General features: G+C 36.6%; 1 protein-coding gene across 1 annotated transcript; it reads left to right on the top strand.

Moving 5' to 3' along the window:
* Nucleotides 1-7,721: 7,721 nt before the first annotated feature.
* Nucleotides 7,722-20,109, top strand: LOC114406387 (protein transport protein SEC23-like). Its single transcript, XM_028369077.1, has 12 exons — nt 7,722-8,660; nt 9,416-9,589; nt 11,261-11,422; nt 11,991-12,133; nt 13,295-13,370; nt 13,449-13,624; nt 13,722-13,803; nt 15,235-15,312; nt 17,463-17,624; nt 17,727-17,990; nt 18,767-18,871; nt 19,790-20,109. The coding sequence occupies exons 1-12, from the start codon at nt 7,920-7,922 to the stop codon at nt 19,928-19,930; spliced, it is 2,304 nt and encodes a 767-aa protein (XP_028224878.1). The 5' UTR covers nt 7,722-7,919; the 3' UTR covers nt 19,931-20,109.
* The last annotated feature ends 1,914 nt before the right edge of the window (nt 20,110-22,023 follow it).

Below are 22,023 nucleotides of genomic sequence, written 5' to 3'. Positions count from 1 at the left end.
TGGTCTTGCGATGTTGGAGAAAAGAAGAAAGGAAGAAAATTTTGAGGGTTGGAGAATTTATTTTTTTGTCATTTTCTTTCTATACCCTAACCTTTACAATTTGCACCCCTCTTTTAGCTTCTTTTTTTTTCATGGCCATCATGCTTAGGGGGTGACCTCTTTTTGAACCTTAAAGTGGCCATAATCGACTCTTGTCATGACCATGATTCAAATCACGCCCCCATGATTTGTATTGGATGTTGAATGTCATTTCTAAAATGATGCTTGTAACACCCTGAACAAATCACACCGAAATGAGAAAGGTTCAGAGGTTGTGTAGGTATGAGACTATATAATTGAAGATGACTTAAATGAATTAACTGGTATTACCTATACCAATAAGATACATGTACTTTTCGAGAACCCATCACTTAATAGCTCCACAGCTAATTGTCCTTGACTTGGAGAATTATAGGATGGGTGACCTTTTAGGAAGTTTCTCGGAGAACATGTGAGTGAGAACAAAACATATTAAAAAGTCTCGTGTTAGTTTATGGGGATAGTCATTGATCCTGAAAGCTGTTGAAACAAATTGTTGAGGTCTCAAAAAAGGTTACATTCGAAGGGTTTAACTAGTGAAAGATTCTAACCAACAAGAAGCTTAATAAAGTATCACTGAGAGAAATGTCATAGGGTGTGAGTTGTCGAGATATCAATAATCAGGGGCATTGCACATGGTATCAGAGAAGAGTTCTTTTTTAGTATGATGTGATTTGAGGATAAATCATACGTAAGTTGGTGAGCATGTAACACCTCGAATGAATCGCATTGAAATAAGTGATCCAAAGGTTGTGTAGGTATAGGTCTGTACAATTGAAAATGACTTAAAGGAATTAATTGGTACTACCTATACCAACAAGATGCATCTACTTTTCGGTAGTCCATCACTTAAGAATTTCACAGTTAAACATGCTTAACTTGGAGCAATTATGAGTTGAGTGATCTTCTGGGAAGTTTCCCAGAGAGCGAGTGAGTAAAGACAAAGAACACTGAAAAGTCTCATGTATGGGACTGTACCTATGGAAGGTTCTAATCGATGGAGAGTTCTGACCAATAAGGAATTGAGTAAAGTTTCCCCGTGTGAAAGTCGCCGAGAAGCTAGCAATTAGGGATGTCACAATCGTGAATGCAAGCATGCCCCCGTGATTTGTGCTAGAATTTGAAGGGCTTTTTCCGAACGACGCTTGTCATGGTCATGAATGAATTCATGAACCCCTATGACCTTTGCTGGATTGTAGAGGAATTTTTTTGTGATAATGGTCACGACCATGATGAACGTCATACCCCCACCATATTTTTTTAAGAAATTTTTTTTAGTATCTTCATTTTGTGAAGGGGAGCCTAAAATCACATAAAGCAACACAAAACATAAAAGAGAGCAAGAAGAAATAAAAAAAATAGTGACAAAATTAAAACAAAGCTAAGAGAGAAAAAGGATGAGCAAGGTTGCCTCTCAGTAAGCGCTTTTTTAATGTCACTAGCTTGACAGGTGAATGACTTTCTCCTTGTATTTGAGTGATAAAATACAAAGGATGCTAAATTCATTTTGGTTGGGATCATATAAAAGCTTTGGAAAAGGAATCATCTTGCTAAGTTTATTACCATGTGGAAAGAATTTGGGGGTATGCGTTTTTGTAACTTATATGGCTTCAATTTAGCTATGCTAGGGAAGCAAGGTTGGAGATTCTTATCTAACATTGATGTTATTGTTTATCGCATTTTCATAACCAAATATTTCTTTGATGGAGATTTTATGGATGCCCAATTGAGCCATAATCCTAGCTAGTTATGTTTGACATAGCATCTAGGTTTCACGGGTGATGGTTAAAGTTGGTATTTAGGGGAGATAAGCAATATCCACATGTTGAAAGATCCATGGTTGTGCACAAATGAAAATTCTTTTATCACAAGCATCCCTTTAAATGGTATTGATCAATTTAGGGTATGTGATCTGATGGACCCTATCACAAATTTTGGGATTGATGATTTGCTTGATGATACATTTAACTCTCGTAATGTTTTGGAGACCATGAGGCTTCCTATATATAACCATGATGATAAAGATCACATTACTTGGAAATTGACCAAGCATGACACACGCACAATTTAGTCCATCTACTATTTTCATGATGAATTCACTCATCTAGAATGATGCTCTCAAAGTACCTGGTAAATGATGCTCATATTTGGAACCTTAAGATTCCCTAAAAGATGAAAAGTTTTTGGAGGATGGTTAGAGGGTGCCTCCCAACATCTTTTATCTAAATAGGTTTAATGCCCATTGTCACAACCTACCCTTTTGCGGGCGAGCGAGGCGAGGCTCACGAGTGCGTCTTCCAAAGGAGGAAAATGCGCGGAGTCGCCACCAACGTTTATTTGTGGAAAACGTCAGAAAAACCGAAGGAAACCGGTCATAAAGAATATTCCAGATTCGGGAGTTGTATTTACGTTTGAGGAATGTATTAGCACCTCTCACGTTTGTCCCAAAGGACAACAGCCTTAATTTTAGAATTGTGTGAAATTGTATACCTAAACTTTTATTTTTCTTTTTTATTTTTTTAGGTCAACAAAAGCGGGGCTCTTGCTCCTACGTACCCTCCATCGAAGAGGAAATCAGACCTACGTAGTTCTTTCTAAAAGGCGAATCAAGCGATTCTTTTTACTTGGAAGGTGGTCCTTTTAAGGCGTTGGACCTTAAAATAATCCATTTTTACTTGGTGAGAAAAAACTGAGGTATCGAACCTTAAAATCCTTTTTAGTGATTTTTGTGGACGAGCTTGACTTTGCGAGTTGATTTTAGCCTTAGTTTCACTTTAGTTATTATTCAATTCAATCAAGAAAGAGAAATCCCAAAGAGAAACATCCGATTGATTTTTTTGGTTTATTTTACTAAAAGATATTTTTTGATTATTATATTATTATTTTACCTCTTTTTGGTTTCCAACGTGGTTACGGCAAGACCGAACGATCGGATTTCACTTTAATAGAAATTAACGGATATTACAATTCAAATGATCGGTGGAAATTTATTTTATTTTTTGATTAGGCAAGAAAATGACTTAAGTAAATGACTAAAGCACGTCAAAAGGGGGTACGGAAAGTAAATGAAATGAAAATAAAAGCATGCGAAACAAGTGGGGACCACTAAGGGTACATAAAATGAATTGAAAAGTTCAATTTCGGGAACTTACCGGTTGAAGACCGAAGAACGACGAAGAACGAACGACGAACGACGAAGAACGGTTGAAAATCTTCGCGAAATCACCCACGGAAACGTTACGGAAGCGCCTCCACTTGAATTTTCTTCACGGAAACAATTTTCCTCTCTAATTTTAAGTGATTACGAAGTACCAGAAGGACTGAACCCCTTTCTCCTTCACTCCTCCCTCTATTTATAGGAAAATAGGGGAGGAGCTTGCCACCCAGCTCACCCAGGCGAGCCAGGTTGTTTCCTCCAGAAGCAAATGCCTTCTGGAGGAACATCCTGGAAGGCCCAAGTGGGCCTGGTTGCTATTTGCACCCCCTTTTTACTAAATACACTCCCTTTACTTTTTTGGTGATTCTTTTTCCGTAACATTACGAAACTTTACGAATTTCGTAACGATACTTGTTTTCTTTCTGTAAGGTTACGGAACCTTACGGGTCATGTAATTACTCCCTTTTTTAGCTTTCGGAATGTTACGGAAACTCTCGGATTGCGTAACAATACTTCCTTTTGATTTTCGGCATGTTACAGAATTTCACGAATTGCGTAACAATGCTTCCTTTTGATTTTCGGCATGTCTCGGAACTTCACGTATTGTGTAACAAAGGGTGTCAAGTATCTCGAAGCGGTCAACCAAAGGTTGCATGCCATCAAACAATAGTCCCCAGACGAAATTAGGGTATGACACCCATTTACGTGTTCATTTTGTAATGTTGTTCTCGAGATCGAGTGGCACATTTTCCTTGGCTATGATCTTGCACGTCAAGTTTGGCAGATTTTAGGTTTATGGGAAACATGTGTTCTATTGTAGATAATGTTGAAGGTTTCATTGAACCTTTCTTGGATTTATTGGAACACATTCCAGGGCAATATACATCTCTACTTTCATCTGTTTTTCTAGTGTTTATGGAGGTGACGAAACAAAATAATATGATATGATTCTCATAAGCCACCAAATATTCAAGTCAAATACACTCTTGACTATTTGAGAGATTGATAGTTGGTTCATGCTAGACAATGTGATTGGATTGCAAATACCAATAACAATACTCCAAATACTTAACATTTTTACCGCTAGACCAAACCACTATATTGATGTGAACTTTACGGGGCGGATCGCTTGATACAGGTTACAGAGATTTGGATGACGCCACTTCCGGTGAAGGAAGATAAGTCAGGGTAGACGCCATAAGGATTACCTTGATAAGTCTAAGATTGGTTCAACAAGGAACCCAGGGAGAAACTCTCACCCAAATTTTATCAAATGCCAAAAGTTCTCTTTATTGAAAATAAATACGAATACTTATAGTGTATCTGAACAAAAAGATAAAAATAGACATGAACCTTCTAAACAGTTTGAGCCAAAATTACAATAAATAAAAATTATAACTAAAAACATATTTAACTTGGGCCTTTAAATTAGTTTGGGTCGTCAGCAACAATTAATAGTCTTGATAGTGTCTCTGCCTCTAGACCTTAATCCTTCTCCACTTGGGCCTTTATCCTTCTCCACTCGGGGGCTTTATCCTTCTCCACTTGGGTCTTTGTCCTTCTCCACTTGGGCCTTTAGCCTGTATTTGACCAGTTTCAGGATTCTCATCATTCCCTCCTTCTTGGAAAACATTTGCCCTCAAATGTCCAAGATCATCACCGGGTTCAAGTACCACTTCCTTCCTTTTCTTGTTGGCTTGCTTGGTATAGCTTTCATTCTTCTTTGCAATTTGCACATTCACTTGGTCATACAATCTTTTCACATACTCAACTTTGGCATGTGCATCCTTACGTTGAGTCTCTTGGGGATGCAATTTGCACATTCACTTGGCCTGTTAGGTAATGAAGCTCTGGGGAGGAGATCAACTTGATGTTCTATGCCTCTTGAAGGTGGCAGTCCATGAGGAATCTCCTTAGGAAAAACATTTTTAAATTTCTGCAATAAGGGTTGAACACTAGGAGAAATAGAAATAGTAAACTCATTAGAATTATCAGTAGAAATTTTACTGTCTTTGCAATACTGTAGATTGAGTGGTTCATGAGCAGGTAACACTTTCCTCACTTCACTCGCCTCTGCAAAATAATTAAATTTTCTCTCATGTGTATCACTCTCTCTCTTATGTGTATCACTCTTTTCCTCGGGTGTATCACTCTTCTTTTTCATATTCCTTTGTGGTGCCTCACTATTTTCTTTCTCTTGTTCTCTCTTTTCTCTCATTCTGATTTGGTCATCACACACTTCTCTAGGGGATAAAGATTTAAGAGTAAACAAGGAAGATTTGGCTATTCGTCTGTAGAGCTCTTCTTTGTTACGATTCAACAAACGTTGCATTTGTGTAGTCATCGCGTCCAAAAATAAGTGCTGAGATCTGTCCAGTTGATGATATACACCACTATTGTCACCAGCTCTTGCCATGATTAAGGAACAAAGAATTTTGCAGTAAATTAAAAAAATTCAGGACCTCACCATACTCTACTCACGTGTTTCTCTCTTTGATGGTAGTTCACTCGTGTTTGATGCTCTCAATATAGGCTTTTGTGTAATGTATTCCCTCTTGCCTTTCCTCTTAAGTTCCTGGATGGACCAAATTAGACACACAAGGTAATATAAAATAAAAGGAAAGACAATATAATGATCTCAAACAGATTTGATTTGGGATAACAACTTGGACTTGATTTGGATAATAATATATTAGATTGGATTTGGATAACATATTAGCTTTAATTTGGGTAACAAATATGATAACAAATAAGATATTAGATAGGATAACAAATAAGATACTAGATAGGATAACAAATATGACAATAGATAGGACAAGTAAACTTCAAATGCTCATAACTTTTGCTACGGTTGTCCGTTTGAGGCCCACTATATATCAAAACGCTCAGAATTCAGAGGAGAATCTGGAATAGGGGATTTGATCCACGATTTTATTTCCAAAAAAAGATACCTCTAAATGCCTCAATTTCGTATTCAAAGAACAAACATCCATTTTTTTTTCAAAATTTCTGTAACTTTTTTTTTTGACACAAAGTGTGAAAGACACAAGCAACAAGAACAAGAACAAGAACAAGAACGTGACAAGAACAAGAACAAGAACAAGAACGCAAATAACAAATTACAAGACGCAAACAAGAACGAAACAAGATGTAAACAAGAACGCAAATAACAGAACAAGGACAAAAACACTAACTTGGACAGAATACAAAGAAAAAGATTTGGATAGGATAAAACCTGTATCAAGAGCCGAAGCTCTGATACCAGATGATATGAACCTTACGGGGCGGATCGCTTGATACAGGTTACAGAGACTTGGATAACGCCACTTTCGGTGAAGGAAGATAAGTCAGGGTAGACGCCACAAGGATTACCTTGATAAGTCTAAGATTGGTTCAACAAGGAACCCAGGGAGAAACTCTCACCCAAATTTTATCAAATGCCAAAAGTTCTCTTTATTGAAAATAAATACGAATACTTATAATGTATCTGAACAAAAAGATAAAAATAGACATGAACCTTCTAAACTGTTTGAGCCAAAATTACAATAAATAAAAATTATAACTAAAAACATATTTAACTTGGGCCTTTAAATTAGTTTGGGTCGTCAACAACAATTAATAGTCTTGATAGTGTCTCTGCCTCTAGACCTTAATCCTTCTCCACTTGGGCCTTTATCCTTCTCCACTCGGGGGCTTTATCCTTCTCCACTTGGATTTTCGTCCTTCTCCACTTGGGCCTTTAGCCTGTATTTGACCAGTTTCAGGATTCTCATCACATATGACATTTTCAAATGCAATATCAATGCATCTATATGAGTTGAACAAGGTAGATTTGCAATTGTATATGTATCTGAAATAGCCAAGGAAGTTTTTTGACAGCAAAAATTTCATGGCAACATGATTCTTCTCCCTTTCATGAAGCTGAAGTTATGGCTTTATTAGCTGCTCTCTCATGGATTGGGGACTTGCGTTTGCAAAATGTGGTCATTGAATCAGATTGCATAATGGTGATTGATGGCCTTATGCAACAATCAACAAATGTTCTAGAGTTTGACTCTATTCTTGATAAATACATACAACTTTTCAATTCAACACTAGTTGATTAGTTTTATTCAAAAACAAGCGAATCAAGTCACCTATTAATTGTCAAGGACGTTTAGATTGTATGATGGTCATCATGTTTTTAATCATGCCATTGATACTTATTCTTCATCAAATAATGAGTATCATTTTAGTTCAAAAACAAAAGAAAAGAACTCAGAGTACTTTTTGAACCATCATTCAAAAATACACAATTTTTTCTTTCTTTCAATTTTTGATTATTATTAAAAAAAAAAGAGATCAATAATCATGTCGTAATAGTATAAAATATTGAGTGTCATACTTCGCATTAATATAACTTTTAAATGATAGGTTGTGATTGAGTATCCGTATAAATTTTTTTATATATAATCAATTTATTTTTTAAATACAAACATTGATTTTCAAACAATAATAAGCTCAATCTTCCTCAGTCAAAATCTCTAGTTAGTTGTTGTGGTTAGTAGAATCTATGCATCAACTTACCAATCAAATTCACCCTTGAGAACGCATGCTTTTCCACTACACACTGTGATCAAGCCTTCGCAAAGAAGTAGAAGAACTGCACATTCCATTGCAGCAGATCCAAACCTTCGCTTTCACCATGGCCGAATTTCTGGATCTCGAATCCCAAGACGGCGTTCGAATGCCGTGGAACGTGATCCCCGGCACGAAGCAGGACGCCCAAAACGCCGTCGTCCCCATCTCCGCCGTCTACACTCCGATAAAGCACTTCCCCTCGATGCCGGTCCTCAACTACTCCCCTCTCCGGTGCCGCACGTGCCGCTCCGTCCTCAACCCCTTCTGCATCGTCGACTTCGCCGCCAAGATCTGGATCTGCCCCTTCTGCTTCCAGCGCAACCACTTCCCCCCTCACTACTCCTCCATCTCCGACGACTCCCTCCCCGCCGAGCTCTTCCCGCAGTACACCACCGTCGAGTACAACTCCGACGCCGCCGTGGGCCCCACTTATAATAACCCCTCCGTACCCCCTGTTTTCCTCTTTGTCGTCGACACGTGCGTCATCGAAGAGGAGATCGGGTTCCTGCGCTCCGCGCTCGCGCAGGCGGTTGAGCTTTTGCCCGAGAACTCGCTCGTTGGACTCATTACGTTTGGAACGTTTGTTCATGTTCACGAATTAGGGTTTGGTGCGGTGCCGAAGACTTATGTTTTCAAGGGATCTAAGGATTTGACGAAGGACCAGCTGCTCGAGCAGATGAGTTTTTTCGCGAAGAAGCCGCGCCCGGCGGTCGGCGTGGTGGCTGGCGCGAGGGACGGGCTCTCCCCGGAAAGTATTTCGAGGTTCCTCGTGCCGGCGTCGGAGTGCGAGTTCACTATCAATTCGGTAAGGTTGTTGGTTTTTGGTGTGTGTTTGGTGGTGATTTGTGTGTGCTGCTCTCAATTTGGTATTGTTTGTTGAGTGTGTGTAGCACTGGAGTGGAATGGATTTGGAGGAATGTATATGTTTTGTGTTGATTTGTGCGTGTGCACTTACATTTCACTTTCAATTCAGTTATGTTTGTTGAGTGTCTGTTGTAGTGGAATGAAATGAATTAGCACTGTTTTTTACAAGGTTTATAATTGCAGTTGCTGTTTTGTTGTGATGCTTGATGATGTGGGAAATTGCTAACAAATGCACCTGATGTGACCGCAATTGCAGTTGTGATGTTGTTGTAGAGACTCTAAAATCCTTGAGGATGATGTGGTCAAAATTGTGGTCCTAGACCGTTTTTAAAACCCTGGTATTTGTTGTTAATTTGTGTGTGCACTCCAGTTTCAATTTGAGAAGAGTGTCTCTCATGGAATTAAATGAATGTAGAGTGTATAACTCTATTTGGTGTTAATTTGTGTGCATGCATGCACTCTACTCTCAGTTCGGTAGTGCTTGTGTGGAATGAAATGAATTTGGACTTTATTTGGTGTAAGTTTGTGCGTGTGCACTCTACTGTCAATTCGGTAATGTTTGTCGTGTGTCTCTTGTGGTGGAATGAAATGAATTTGGAGTGTATTGCTGTTAATTTGTGTATTGAGTGTTTCTTGTAGTGGAATGAAATGAATTTGGAGTGTATTTTATGTTAATTTGTGTGGTTTGGTTGGCAGGTATTGGAGGAGCTGCAGAAGGATCCTTGGGCGGTGCCGGCGGATCAGCGTGCTGCTCGGTGCACCAGCACGGCACTGAGTATCGCGGCGGGTTTGTTGGGGGCATGTGTCCCTGGCTCTGCTGCGAGAATAATGGCATTTATTGGAGGACCGGCTACTGAAGGACCTGCTCCTGTAAGAGCTACTCATGAAACCTGTGTATTTTTGTGTAAGCTTAGCAATGCGCTATTTAATGTTGTAGTTATATATGTGGCAATATATGAGTTCTATAATTAGTTAGTGTTGTGGTTTTATCTGGGTAAAACTATGATGAGCAAAGGGGTGATCCATGGAGTGTTTAGGCTGGGAGTGAAGGAGCCTTTTAAGAAAAAAATGCTTACGTAAAGGTTAATAATTATACTTTAGTTTAGGCTTCCAAGATTCCATAAGTACAAGATTATATGTTAGACTTAGATCCTTCTATTCATGTCTGTGTTATAGAAGGAATTCTCTCTTGTCCATATCCATATACTCAAAATGTGACGTCTTTCAGTCAAAGCGAAAAGATCATGGGGGAAAAGGTTATGTCCAATATGCCAGTAGGCATTGCAAGTTAATTCTGTGATGGATGATATTTTCTTGACTCGGTGGGGTAAAGACTGGTTAATTTGTTGGTAAGGTTGTTGAGTTGTTTTTATTGCCATAGAGCTAGAATATGATGAAGGAAGCAGAGAAGGAGCTACAAAGATTAGTCATTACAGTGAATTGTGGAGGGGTGCATAGGAAATGAACTCTTAAATAGGATTTTATTGATGTTTTGAATTTGAATTTTGTGTTGAGGGTAAGGGAAAGTTGTTTTGGGCTTTATAGTTTAAAATCTTCCTTTACATTTGGAAGTTCTTATTTGACGAAGTTATCTAGTTTTATTTTATGACGGCAGTTATAGCTCCATTACAGTTCTTATGATTTTGGAGTATTGTGAACTGAGGTTTCTTGTGTGGGTTTTTCCTTTTTGTCCTTTTTTGGCTTCTTTTGGAGTATATCATAATCACACCCTCTTTTGTACTTTTCCCCCATCCTCTTTATTAATTTCTCTTAATCTAAATACAAATATTTTAGTAGTTTTGGATCATTTGGTATGTTGTCATCCACTGGCAAGTACAATAAATCTCCATGCTTTAAATTCCTTGGGAATGTATTTAACTACTTGGTGTCCACTTTGTTGAGGTGGTGAAATGAAGTTTGGTCACAGCAGAAATTTTCTCTACAATTAAAACTAGTCTCACATCTTGTGCTATAGACAAGAGGAGCCATTAATTTTGCTTTGTTGGCCAAAATGAAATCCAAATGGATGCTTAGTTTACATACCAAATCAGATCTTGAATTCTAGGTAGTAGGTATTTGATATAGAGATATCTAACTTTCTGGTCTGAAATTACCTGCATGCTAAATCCACCTATGGGTAATGTTATATTTATTGCTAGAGATGTTGTGAACGAATGAAACTATTAATGCACCTTCACTTAACAGCTTGAGCTTTTGTTATAGTTGGTTCATGAATCATGATATTGTACTATAGTCTCTATGATGAAGTGACTGACATGTTTCATATGTGTTTCATTAAGTGTCTGTGTCTGACACATGTTGGTGCTACATAGTCCAAACTAGCTGCTGATATTTAATGCCTACACATATAAAATAAAAATGTAATTGTATGAATTAACATTTACTTTCATGAGTCGTAGGGTCATGCTTTCAGTTTTTTTTTCCTTCTCTTGATATCATGGGCAAGAATGATTTCCATCTCACTTGATTGGTTGATGGCATTAAGCTGATTCTCTCTATATGAACTATTGTATATTGCAGATTGTATCCAAACAACTTTCTGAACCAATTCGCTCTCACAAGGATCTGGATAAAGATTCTGTGCCACATTACCATAAATGTGTGAAATTCTATGATGGACTTTCGAAGCAGCTTGTGCATCAAGGTCATGTACTAGATCTTTTTGCTTGTGCTCTTGATCAGGTAATGTTTTCACTTTTATCAACTGACCTTTTCTGGTTGGTACACAGCATTTTGTCTGTTTAAAAGTTGACCATGTTTATCTCTGTTTTCCACCTAAAGAACCTTTCACTGTTAAGTTTTTGTCAAGCATAGAATATTTAAGTAACAGTCCAACTTCCAAGTACATCCAGTGTAATCAAGAGTTTGTGATGGTGGTTTAACTTGTAATTTACTTCTTCCCAAACATATTAGGAGGATTATGATTAGAATGATTATGATTTTTTTTTCATGCAAACATATTTTCTTTTGGCCAAGTTGATTTTTTCTTCCCCTGTTTTCTTCATTTTTAAGAGGATTCCTGATCTCTCTTGCCTGTAATCTTCTCTTCTATTTTTATTTGTTAAATTTTAATTTTATGGAAAAGAATTGTTTCAATCATTATTTTTAAAATGAAGTAGTGTTTGATATTTTGAAGCAATCCTGCCATTGAGCCATTGGTTTAAGAAATCTCTGCTTGTGGTTGTTTTACTTTGTATAATTTTCATATATTAAAAAATATTAAATTTCTGCTGTATACTTTATCCTCCAGGTTGGAATTGCTGAACTTAAAACTGCTGTTGAAAGAACCGGAGGTCTTGTTGTACTTGCTGAAAGTTTTGGCCATTCAGTGTTCAAGGATTCACTAAAGCGTATTTTCCAATCGGGTGATTATGATTTGGGCCTATCTTCAAAGTAAGTCATAAAGATTTTCATTTTTATTTTCTTTATCTGATATATTAATCTTCCTGAGTTGTGTTTCTTGTTGGTGTAGTAAGGATAACTGTATGCATAAATTTATCATTGTTAGTTGAGTTACTATGTTAGTTAAATGCTAAATAGTATTATAGATTTATAGTTACATTTGTGTGATTACTGTACCAGTGTATAATTGTGCAAAATTGGAAAACAAGTTGATTCTTGTTCAAATGGCAAGTTTTAGGGTTAGGGAAGAAGCAAAAGAGATATTGACAGAAATCCAGAGAAAACAAGATGGAAACTAGAGAGAGAACCAAAAGAACAGAACTCTGTTGAAGAGAAGAATAGAAAATGGAGAATAGAATTCTCCCCAAGGGTTTTCCCCTTCACAAATGATCTCTCCTTTCATTTACACAATCTATCAAATTCATTGATTGCCCTCTCCCAATCTGATTTTTCCTATTTATAACCAATTTCTTCTAACCAACCAACTGACTAGTCCAACTAACTAACTGATAGAATAACTGACTAACTTGCTGATAAAAAAAAAGAATAACTGACTAACAGCCGTCCTTATTCACTCTCATTATACATCCTAACAGAGAAAAAAGACTGCTAACTGTATTAACTGAATATATTATTGATGATATAATAAAATATCATAACTTAAAACTCTTATTTGTACTAATACTTTTGTACTTAGGTCAAGCACTAGTACTAGCCCTCAAGCAATCTACAATAAAACTATTAATCCATATATCTTTTAATACTCTCCCTTAAGTTTAAGCTTGTTACAAGTTTAGTAGAAGCATGCTTTCTAACCAAAAGAAGAACAGTGAAGGTGAAGGAACATCAGCTCTTTTAGCCGTACTGATTCCCTAAATATATTCTGGTGCTAATCAGCATGTCCTATGGCTTCTGACTGCCTGACTTAATCAGCTCCATTCTTTTATGTATTGGAATAACCAAGCTCTGACACCAAGTTAGTGCTGGATAATAGACCATAAATGCTATCATGAGCATAGCCTCACTACAAATGTATACTATTCTGATTTCTAAGACATTTTAATCTCTTTTAACAGCTAGTATAGATGCTCCTGATTGTCATGTTTTCCTTTATATATCGACTTTTATTGATCATTTAACTTCTTTTCGCAGTGGAATATTTGAGATAAACTGCTCTAAGGACTTGAAAGTCCAAGGTATTATTGGCCCTTGTGCATCTCTTGAAAAGGTATGTCTATAAGAACTCGCCTTTTTCTGCTACTTATCCCCACAACATAGATGCTTATCTGCTGCTTTGTATTTGCAGAAAGGCCCATTATGCTCAGATGTTACTATTGGTCAAGGGGGTACAAGTGCATGGAAAATGTGTGGCCTTGACAAATCCACATCATTGTGTCTATTTTTTGACGTTGTGAGGAAGGAAACTCCTGATGCAACAATCCAGTCCACAAGCAATCAATTTTACTTCCAATTCTTGACTTAGTATGAAAACCATCTTAATCCTGCTTTGAGTAATCTTTTGTCTGTTATGGTAATGTACATTAAATATTTCTCACTCATCACAGATGTTTTGCTTCAGTTATCAGAATAACGGTGGGCAAATGAGATTACGGGTTACGACCCTTTCACGTAGATGGGTTGCTGGACCTGAAAGTATACAGGTAAGGTTTCATCTTCAACCTTGTGATTTCCTGATTCTTTTGATCTGCATTCATTGCTAAAACAATTTGGTTGGAGTTTTCAAATTGCAAAAGCGATAAAAGTAGTTTGGGAATGATGCACTGTACATTTTTCATTACATATAAAGATTAAGATGCAAAACAAAGCCTTTTCCTTTGTTTACTTTTTCTACCACTATGTTTCTTCCCTTGCCTAGCTTCTTGTTGGCTGGAAAGCCTGAACCTCTCGGCGCAATTTCTGGCACGAGGCCGGAAACAAAACAACTGAGCAAAAAGGATGATGGAAGGCCCGTGATTCTATTAGCAAGGCGCTCAAATTCGTGCAAGTAGTCATTGACTGATCCAGTCTGGGTAAGCTTGAACAAAGCACCTTTGGGGTCCTCAAAATATGTAGGTGCAAAGCGATTCTCGAGAGCCTGAAGAAGTGCAGTCCACGATGTGATAAAGCCATTTCGAAACATCCATTGATACCAGCTGAGAGCTGGCCCATCCATGTAGAAGGATGCAACGGAGATGCGTTCCTCATCCGGCGTGTGGTGGTAATCGAAGAACTGGGAGATCTTGAAGATCCATCCCATGGCGTCGGTGCTGTCAAAGCGGGGAATATCCAGCTTGAGGTGATGGCGGGAGGAAGGTGACGACTGTGGGGAAGGTAAGGGTGGAGGTGACGGCGGGGTGTGGTGTTGAAGTTGCAGGAGGTGGAGTTGCTCCTGGATGGTATCCAAGCGCAGAGACATATCGTGGTTGGTCTGGGTGAGACGGAGGATCACCTCTTCCAGCCTATTTGTGATTTTCGAACGCGTATTATGCTCTTGATAGAAGCACCCCCTTGAATTCGAGACTAAGGGGTCGAGTCTCCTGGGAAAGGTGAAGAAGAAGATTATAAAAGCTGAGAGTAAAACGTCCTTACTTTATTCATCGTATATTCTTGCTTTATATAGGGTATTCCCTTACACGTACCAGAACCTTCTATTCACTATTACATGCACGAAATAATACGTAACAAACTACTGACAATCCTAATGGAGTGCGCGTTCCACTACTAACTAATATGCACGTGTTTAATATTGGACGTAGTCATCTAAATGAGCTGGTGGGTGAGTCTCTCTCTTTGGACGAGTGGACTGAGTTGGGCGAGTGGGCTGAGTCCTATCATGGGGGGTATTGCTCAAGCCATTTGTAGAGTACTTTGGCCATATACCTAGTCGATGTGGGGCCTTCAAAGTCTTTTGTGTGATAATATTAGTCAGTGCTTATGGTTGGTTTGATGTTTCATGGGATGATTTTTCAAGTAATTTGAGTACTCCTTTCCTTTTTTGGTGTTAAAAAAATTATCATTTGTTAGTTATTCATTCATTGTTTGGTATTTTCTGAAAATTTTCACTGTTCCTATATTACTTGTCTAAAATGTAGGACTTGATTGCTGGATTTGACCAAGAAGCAGCTGCTATAGTCATGGCACGCCAAGTCTCCTTCAAAATGGAAACAGAGGTTAGTGCCGGATGTTTTCTTCACTTTTCTTATATTTGGATAAATGTATCAACCTTCTGTGCTTGTGTGTGTGTGTGGAAGGGATCCACTTATTGCTGAAGTCGTGAACATTTACTTTGTTTTATAATTTTTTGTAGAATAAAAATTTAAGATACCTTATTGTTGAATTACGAGATATTATCTTGACCATGCATACTAAATTTTTGATAAATCATACAATCATAGGTGTTAGAGATTATGTAAATATTTTAATTGGTGATATTATGAGCCCTATCAAATTATAGTAAATAGGTAATTAGGGTAACTGTTATCAATATTAACTTTTTAAGGTTTGGCTGTCCTGCTTCTCATGCTGTTATGCTCTGGTTCTGAAGATTGATGGTTTTAGGAGGCTTGGAGGTATTTTTTGATTGGTCTCATACTTAGAGAGAAGGAAACCAAGTTGCTGATTTGTTAGCTAACTTTGGCTATTTGCTTGAGGGACAGATTAAGATTTTTGAATTTGTACCTTTCTTCTTGTCTTATGCTATTTTAGCAGATGTATCCTCAACCGTGTTCTGTCGCGGCTTTTAGTTTGTTGTTTGGGCTTTACCCCCTTCATTCACCAAGAAAAAGACACATGGAATGCTCTCTTGTTTTTTGTCTCTTTCTGCATGGTGTCTAGAGTTTGACTAGAGACAACCCTATTCCATGAATTCCCAGTGGACCCACCACTGTCCATTGGTGATTTTTTTCCCTTCTGAAAACTGTATTCCTTCTCTGGTTTCTGGTCTCGGTCTTCTTTGCTGGCCATGTGCCTCATTCTAGCTGCCTTTTTGTCTCCAGTCCAGACATTTTTTCAGCATTATTCTTTGCTCTGACCACTTTTTTGATGACTTTTCTGGACACCACCTCTAGGATCAACATTGTTGTCCCTGGGAGTTTCATGGCCATTTGAGCTGTGAGGTGCTTATATGTGCATCTAGGCTGTGACTTCCTCCTCACTGCATTGCCAGCCATGTGTGGCTGAGTCATTTTTTTTCTGGCCTTTCCTAATGCCGCCAGACTTGGCTCTGCTTGCTATAATGCCTGATCTGAGTTCACTTTATCCGTTTTGGGGTCTTGTACCACCCTTGTCTGCACTTTTCGGGCTGTTGGTTTGTTTTCTCTCCTAGGTTTGCTGATGCCCCATGTTGGGTTCTACTTCTACATCTGGATGCTTTTGCTCTTGGAACACTTTCTGTTTAGTTCAATAATATTGTCTCCCTCTTGGATTGGAATTGATCTTATCACTTGGTCTCTCATAGCAGTTACTGTGGTTGTTCTCACAAACCAGGAAAATCACTTTCAAGTTTGAAAGTGCCTTCTCCTTGAATAAGTGGATCCCTACCATGTGTGTAAAATCAATTTACAGAACTAAAAATGCATTATAAGTAATTACTGCATGTTATAGATATCACATTCAGGGGGTGCACATATTTTGTTTTCTGTCATGTGTATATGTATTGGGCTAGGGTGTTTCCTCCATAGCTGGGAGCATCAGTTTAGTTCAATAATTCTGTCTCCCTCTTGGATAGGAATTGATCTTACACTTGGTCTCTCATAGGAGTGACTGTGGTTGGTCTCAAACCAGGAAAATCATGTTCAAGTTTGAAAATGCCTTCTCCTTCAATAAATGGATCCCCACCACGAGTGTGTAAATTAATTTACAGAACTAAAAATGCATTATAATTAATTACTGCATGTTATAGATACCACATGCAGAAAAAAGTATGTATGGAGGTTTTTAGAAATTATTGTTATTTGATATCTTAAAATCAAATTCTGCAATAGGAAAAAAAATCAAACAACATTGAGTTTATCCAGCTAAAAACTACATTACCGCATGAAAAGTGGCATGGGGTTTCCTTTTCTTTTCCTCCTTTCATGAAAAAGAATGAGGAACTATAGTGAATTGAAACCCATTATACAAGAACTACAGTTGAAAAGTACATTGACATAAAGAATCAAGAGTCTCAGAAGTTTGCTTTGCCACTTGATACACATGACACACACCCATAGAGGTGAGAACTGGGAACCTGCTTATCTTTTTCTCACTGATCTGCTTGATGTGGTTTTGTGCTCTTTTAATGTTGTTGTGACGTTTTGTAATGATGTGATTCTGGTATCAGGCCGAATTTGATCCTATCAGATGGTTGGACAAGGCATTGATAAATTTGTGTTCTCGGTTTGGGGAATTTCAAAAAGACACTCCATCTTCTTTCAGTTTGTCTCCCAGGTTGTCAATATTCCCTCAATTTATGTTTCATTTACGACGCTCTCAGTTTGTTCAGGTATGTGTTTTATATTGTTGGATTTATAAGTTTGTGATATTTGTCACAGTAATATTTTGTACTTTAATGTTTACTTATTTTCCTTAATTATATTTATCACAGGTCTTTAACAACAGCCCAGATGAGACTGCTTACTTTAGAATGATACTAAACCGTGAAAATGTTGCGAATTCTGTTGTCATGGTTCAGCCTTCGTTGATTTCTTATTCATTCCATGCTGGTCCTGAACCAGCTCTTCTTGATGTTGCAGCCATTGCGGCTGATAAGATCCTGCTTTTGGATTCATTTTTCACAGTTGTCATTTTTCATGGTTCAACCATTGCTCAGTGGCGTAAGGCTGGATATCATAATGAACCAGAACATCAGGTATTCTTTGGAAATGCTATAGCAAATCTGAAAATAGTTATTCTATTTAGTTTTGTTCCGAGGTTTTTGTTGGAGAACTACAATATCCAACTTAAAGGGACAATATATCCCCAATAAAGCGTAAGATTAATCGTAGGTGAAATTGTTGAAGTATTTTGGTTAATTTCAGTGTTCCAGACAAGTTATTGTAGATTATGGGATTTAGTTAATCATATTGGTTTAAGATTAAATTCAGTAAGGTGCTTGGGCTTGCTGCTAAGTTTATATTTTCAGTTATAGGGTTATGTATGCAGCACTGCAAAGTTTTAATAAATCTGGCAGCTCCATGGTGGCTGCAGTTGGGCATCAGTTTTATACTACATGTGCCTTATTTTATTTTTTGAGCTTTTATCATTAATGTCTTAACTCTTGAGTGGGAAATCCATGCTATGGCCTGTGTCAAACCAACTTTTTTTTTTTATCAGCAAAATTAGTTTGTATTATATTAATAAGATTAGTACAAGTGGTACTGATGTATATACATTGTTTCGATACTATGTGAAGATCTATGGAGTCCTAATACAGGTTGTATTGCTAGAATTAAGCATCCATAGGTCTGTAGTCATGTAGACATCCCTCCACAAAAATTGGAATTGGTCTTTGGACACCTTTCCCAGTTCTTTGTAAGCTTCTATCAGTGTTTTCTTGAGGTCATAATGTCTAGAACTGCACTGTGTCACCAATGTTCTTACCTTTCACATTGACAATATATTTGATTAAGTAACTAAATTTTGCAGGCATTTGCTCAATTGCTACGAGCTCCTCATGATGATGCTGATTTAATTATAAAGGAGAGATTTCCTGTACCTCGCCTGGTTGTTTGTGATCAGCATGGCTCTCAGGTTACTTTCTATTCCTTCTTGCCATTGATCATCTGGTAATACAATAGAGTTGACCTGCTTGCTACTGTTTTTTTTCTTCTTTGCTACGAACTAATTACCCTTTTCATTCCCAGAATTATTTTTCTCTATTTTTTCTTTTCATTTTCCTCTCGTTTTGTATTTCACTCAGCAATTCTGTACATGCACACCAACTAAGAACTCCAAGTATCCTCAATTTTTTTGTCTTTCTCCCCGAAAATCATATTATTTTTTAATAATTTATGCAGCTGTAAAAATAAGAACTATAATTTAAAGAATATATTATAAATTTTCTGCCCAGTGTAAATATATGCATTTCAAAATTTGCTATGTACTTTCTAGGTTCTACATGGCATGGATTGTCAATCATTATAATTTTTGCTTTGAATAATAGACTGTTAAGTACATATTAAAATTATCTTAAGGTTAAGCAAGCTTGTCAATCATTGTACCTCTATGTGCGGCTAGGAAGGATTTATACATCAGTTACTAAAGCAAATGAATAAAGCTGCAATTCATTATAATATTGTCAGAATGTGTGAAGAATGCATTAAAATTTATGGGTGAGGAAGAACTTTTGATGCAATGGTTTTCTGTAATTGGTGTATGTGGTTAATGGTTTCCTTAAGATCCAATGCAAGGGAAAAAAAAGGATAATTCACCTATCAGTTTCTTATTGAATGCCCTCCCTAAGCAAATTGTTTATACATGTTCAGAATAATTCAATTATTTTGTTCCTTGGTGTGCTTGGATTGGAATATAGCTGTAATTTAAGTGATGTGATCCATACGCTTTGAACCGGCTTTATGGATATTAGTATTTTTCTAGTGTGACTTTCTCCATTTGTTTTCTTTTTATGTAAGATGTTCCTGTACTGATGTCCATGTTAATCATGTGCAGGCTCGATTTTTACTGGCAAAGTTAAACCCTTCTGCTACTTATAACACTGAATCTTACAATCCCGGAGGGGATATTATCTTTACGGATGATGTTAGCTTTGATGTCTTCCTGGATCACTTACAGAGATTAGTAGTTCAATAAAATTATATTGACCTTAGACTTTTTATGTAAAATTTTCCTTCAATTGCTGCCTGCTTGTACATTACCTTCATTTTAGTACGCTGTTATAATTTCCAATTTTGTGCAAAATGTTGTAATTATTTGGAATCGTGCACTCTCCAATCGATTACATGAGTATTGAATCTATTTTCCTTTGTGTAGCTTTTTATTCAGATTTAAAACTTTACACAGGTGTCAAAAGTTTTTTCTCCTATGCTCTAGTCTATCAATTTCTGGAATTATTTGGTGGTAGCAACTGACATTGTCGAAGAAACCTAAAGGAAGTGCCGTGGTCTACTAAAGTTCATTTTGCTGTTTTGTAGAGTAGAGGTGTTGGGTTGAAACCAGTGAGAAAGCTAGCTGATGGTTTTGATTAGGGATGATAAATGGAGTGGGACGGGTATAGGTAACTCAGATGATCCAAATGGGTATTTAACTATTTGTTACGTAGGTATCCCAAAATTTAAGTATCTGCGGTATTCACGGGGAATCCACAAAGTATGAGATAAAACTGGCAACAAATTGCTGTCAAAAGTTTCAACTCTATCTATTTTTATAAGTGCAGAAACTGATTTTCCAAATTTATCTAGGAAGGTTCGATCTGCATCAAAACTTCATGTTGGATGCCCGTCACTATCAAATGTGAATAATAAGGGTTTATCAGAATCATGGTTAGGAAGAAATTAAATTAAGAGAAGTGTTAACAACACAATCTAACATACTCTTAACCCATTATTATTGGTTGAAATTTATGGAAATTACAAAATCATGAGTCGTTAAATAAAATATGAAACTCACATTTTTATAATTTTCAATCCTTATATTCTGATTGATTTAGAAGATGAAAATAGAGAAGATAAAAATAATTTTTTTTTTTGAATTAAAATAGAGTCTAAGAGTGTGAGATCCATATGGGACACACAATTTCTTCTTCAGTCTCTCTTTTTCCCCTCAACCAAACAGTCTAAGAGAGGGTTGATCAAAACTGTTAGAGAATGAGTTGTTAGCATGTCTCTTGAATTAAAAAGGAATGGCCTTCTAATTATGCTCATGGTGACAAGAAAATGAGTGGGATGCTGGAAGAAAATGGGTTGGACTATACCTAAAGTACACCGGGCACAACTCATTAAGATTACTTTAATTATGTGTTGTTTCTTCATTCGTAAGTCTCAAGCACCATTTCATTTTATTTTGAAAATGGCAATCCGGAATGAAAAATTACAGTCTGGATTACCCTTAAATGAAATGAGGGTGATACTTGAAATTTAATGGGTGCTGGAAAAAACAGCCTCAGCTATGTTAGGCCAGGCCAGGGTCCAAAACCTGTGATAATTGAATGGGAATTGCTACCTGCACCTTTTGTTATGCTGGTACACCCAGCACAATATATGTAACTCTCATATTGTCCTTCCATAATTGGTTTATGGAATCCATAAAATTTCCTAAACCAATTAGGGATAAAAAATCCATAATATGGCCCAAGTAAGAGTCAAACTTGTGATTTTTGAGTTATTAGTATGACATTCTAACCAACTGAGCTAATATATTAATTATGTTATAAAATAATTAATGTTGTTATATATAACACAATTTTTTTTAATATATATTTAATGCACATGTAAATTTACATAATAAATTTTGTGACAATTAATTTTGATCTAATAATTAATTTTTTTTGCATATATGAATTGTAAATGAAACCTACGATTTTTATTTAAAATTTATATATAAAAAATATATTATTAGATCAAAATTAATTGTAATAAGATAAAAAAAATACATTAGTAGATTTATGTTAATAATTTATTTTTTTACACATAAAGTTTTATTAAAACTATTATTTTTATTTATAATTTATATATGTAAAAAAATTAATTATTAGATCAAAATTAATTGTCACAAAATTTATTATGTAAATTTACATGTGTATTAAATATATATTAGAAGTTTTAGTATTACATGTGCATTAAATTTATGTTCGTAAAACATATATATTTAAAAATTAAGAAAAATCTTATAGACCACTTACGGATTGTGAATCCGTAAACCAATTACGGAAGGACAATATGAGAATT

Source organism: Glycine soja, chromosome 3, assembly GCF_004193775.1.
Source record: "Glycine soja cultivar W05 chromosome 3, ASM419377v2, whole genome shotgun sequence".
Classification (NCBI taxonomy): domain Eukaryota; kingdom Viridiplantae; phylum Streptophyta; class Magnoliopsida; order Fabales; family Fabaceae; genus Glycine; species Glycine soja.
Note: the sequence above shows the minus strand (reverse complement) of the source record. Positions and strands in the feature narration are given on the sequence as shown.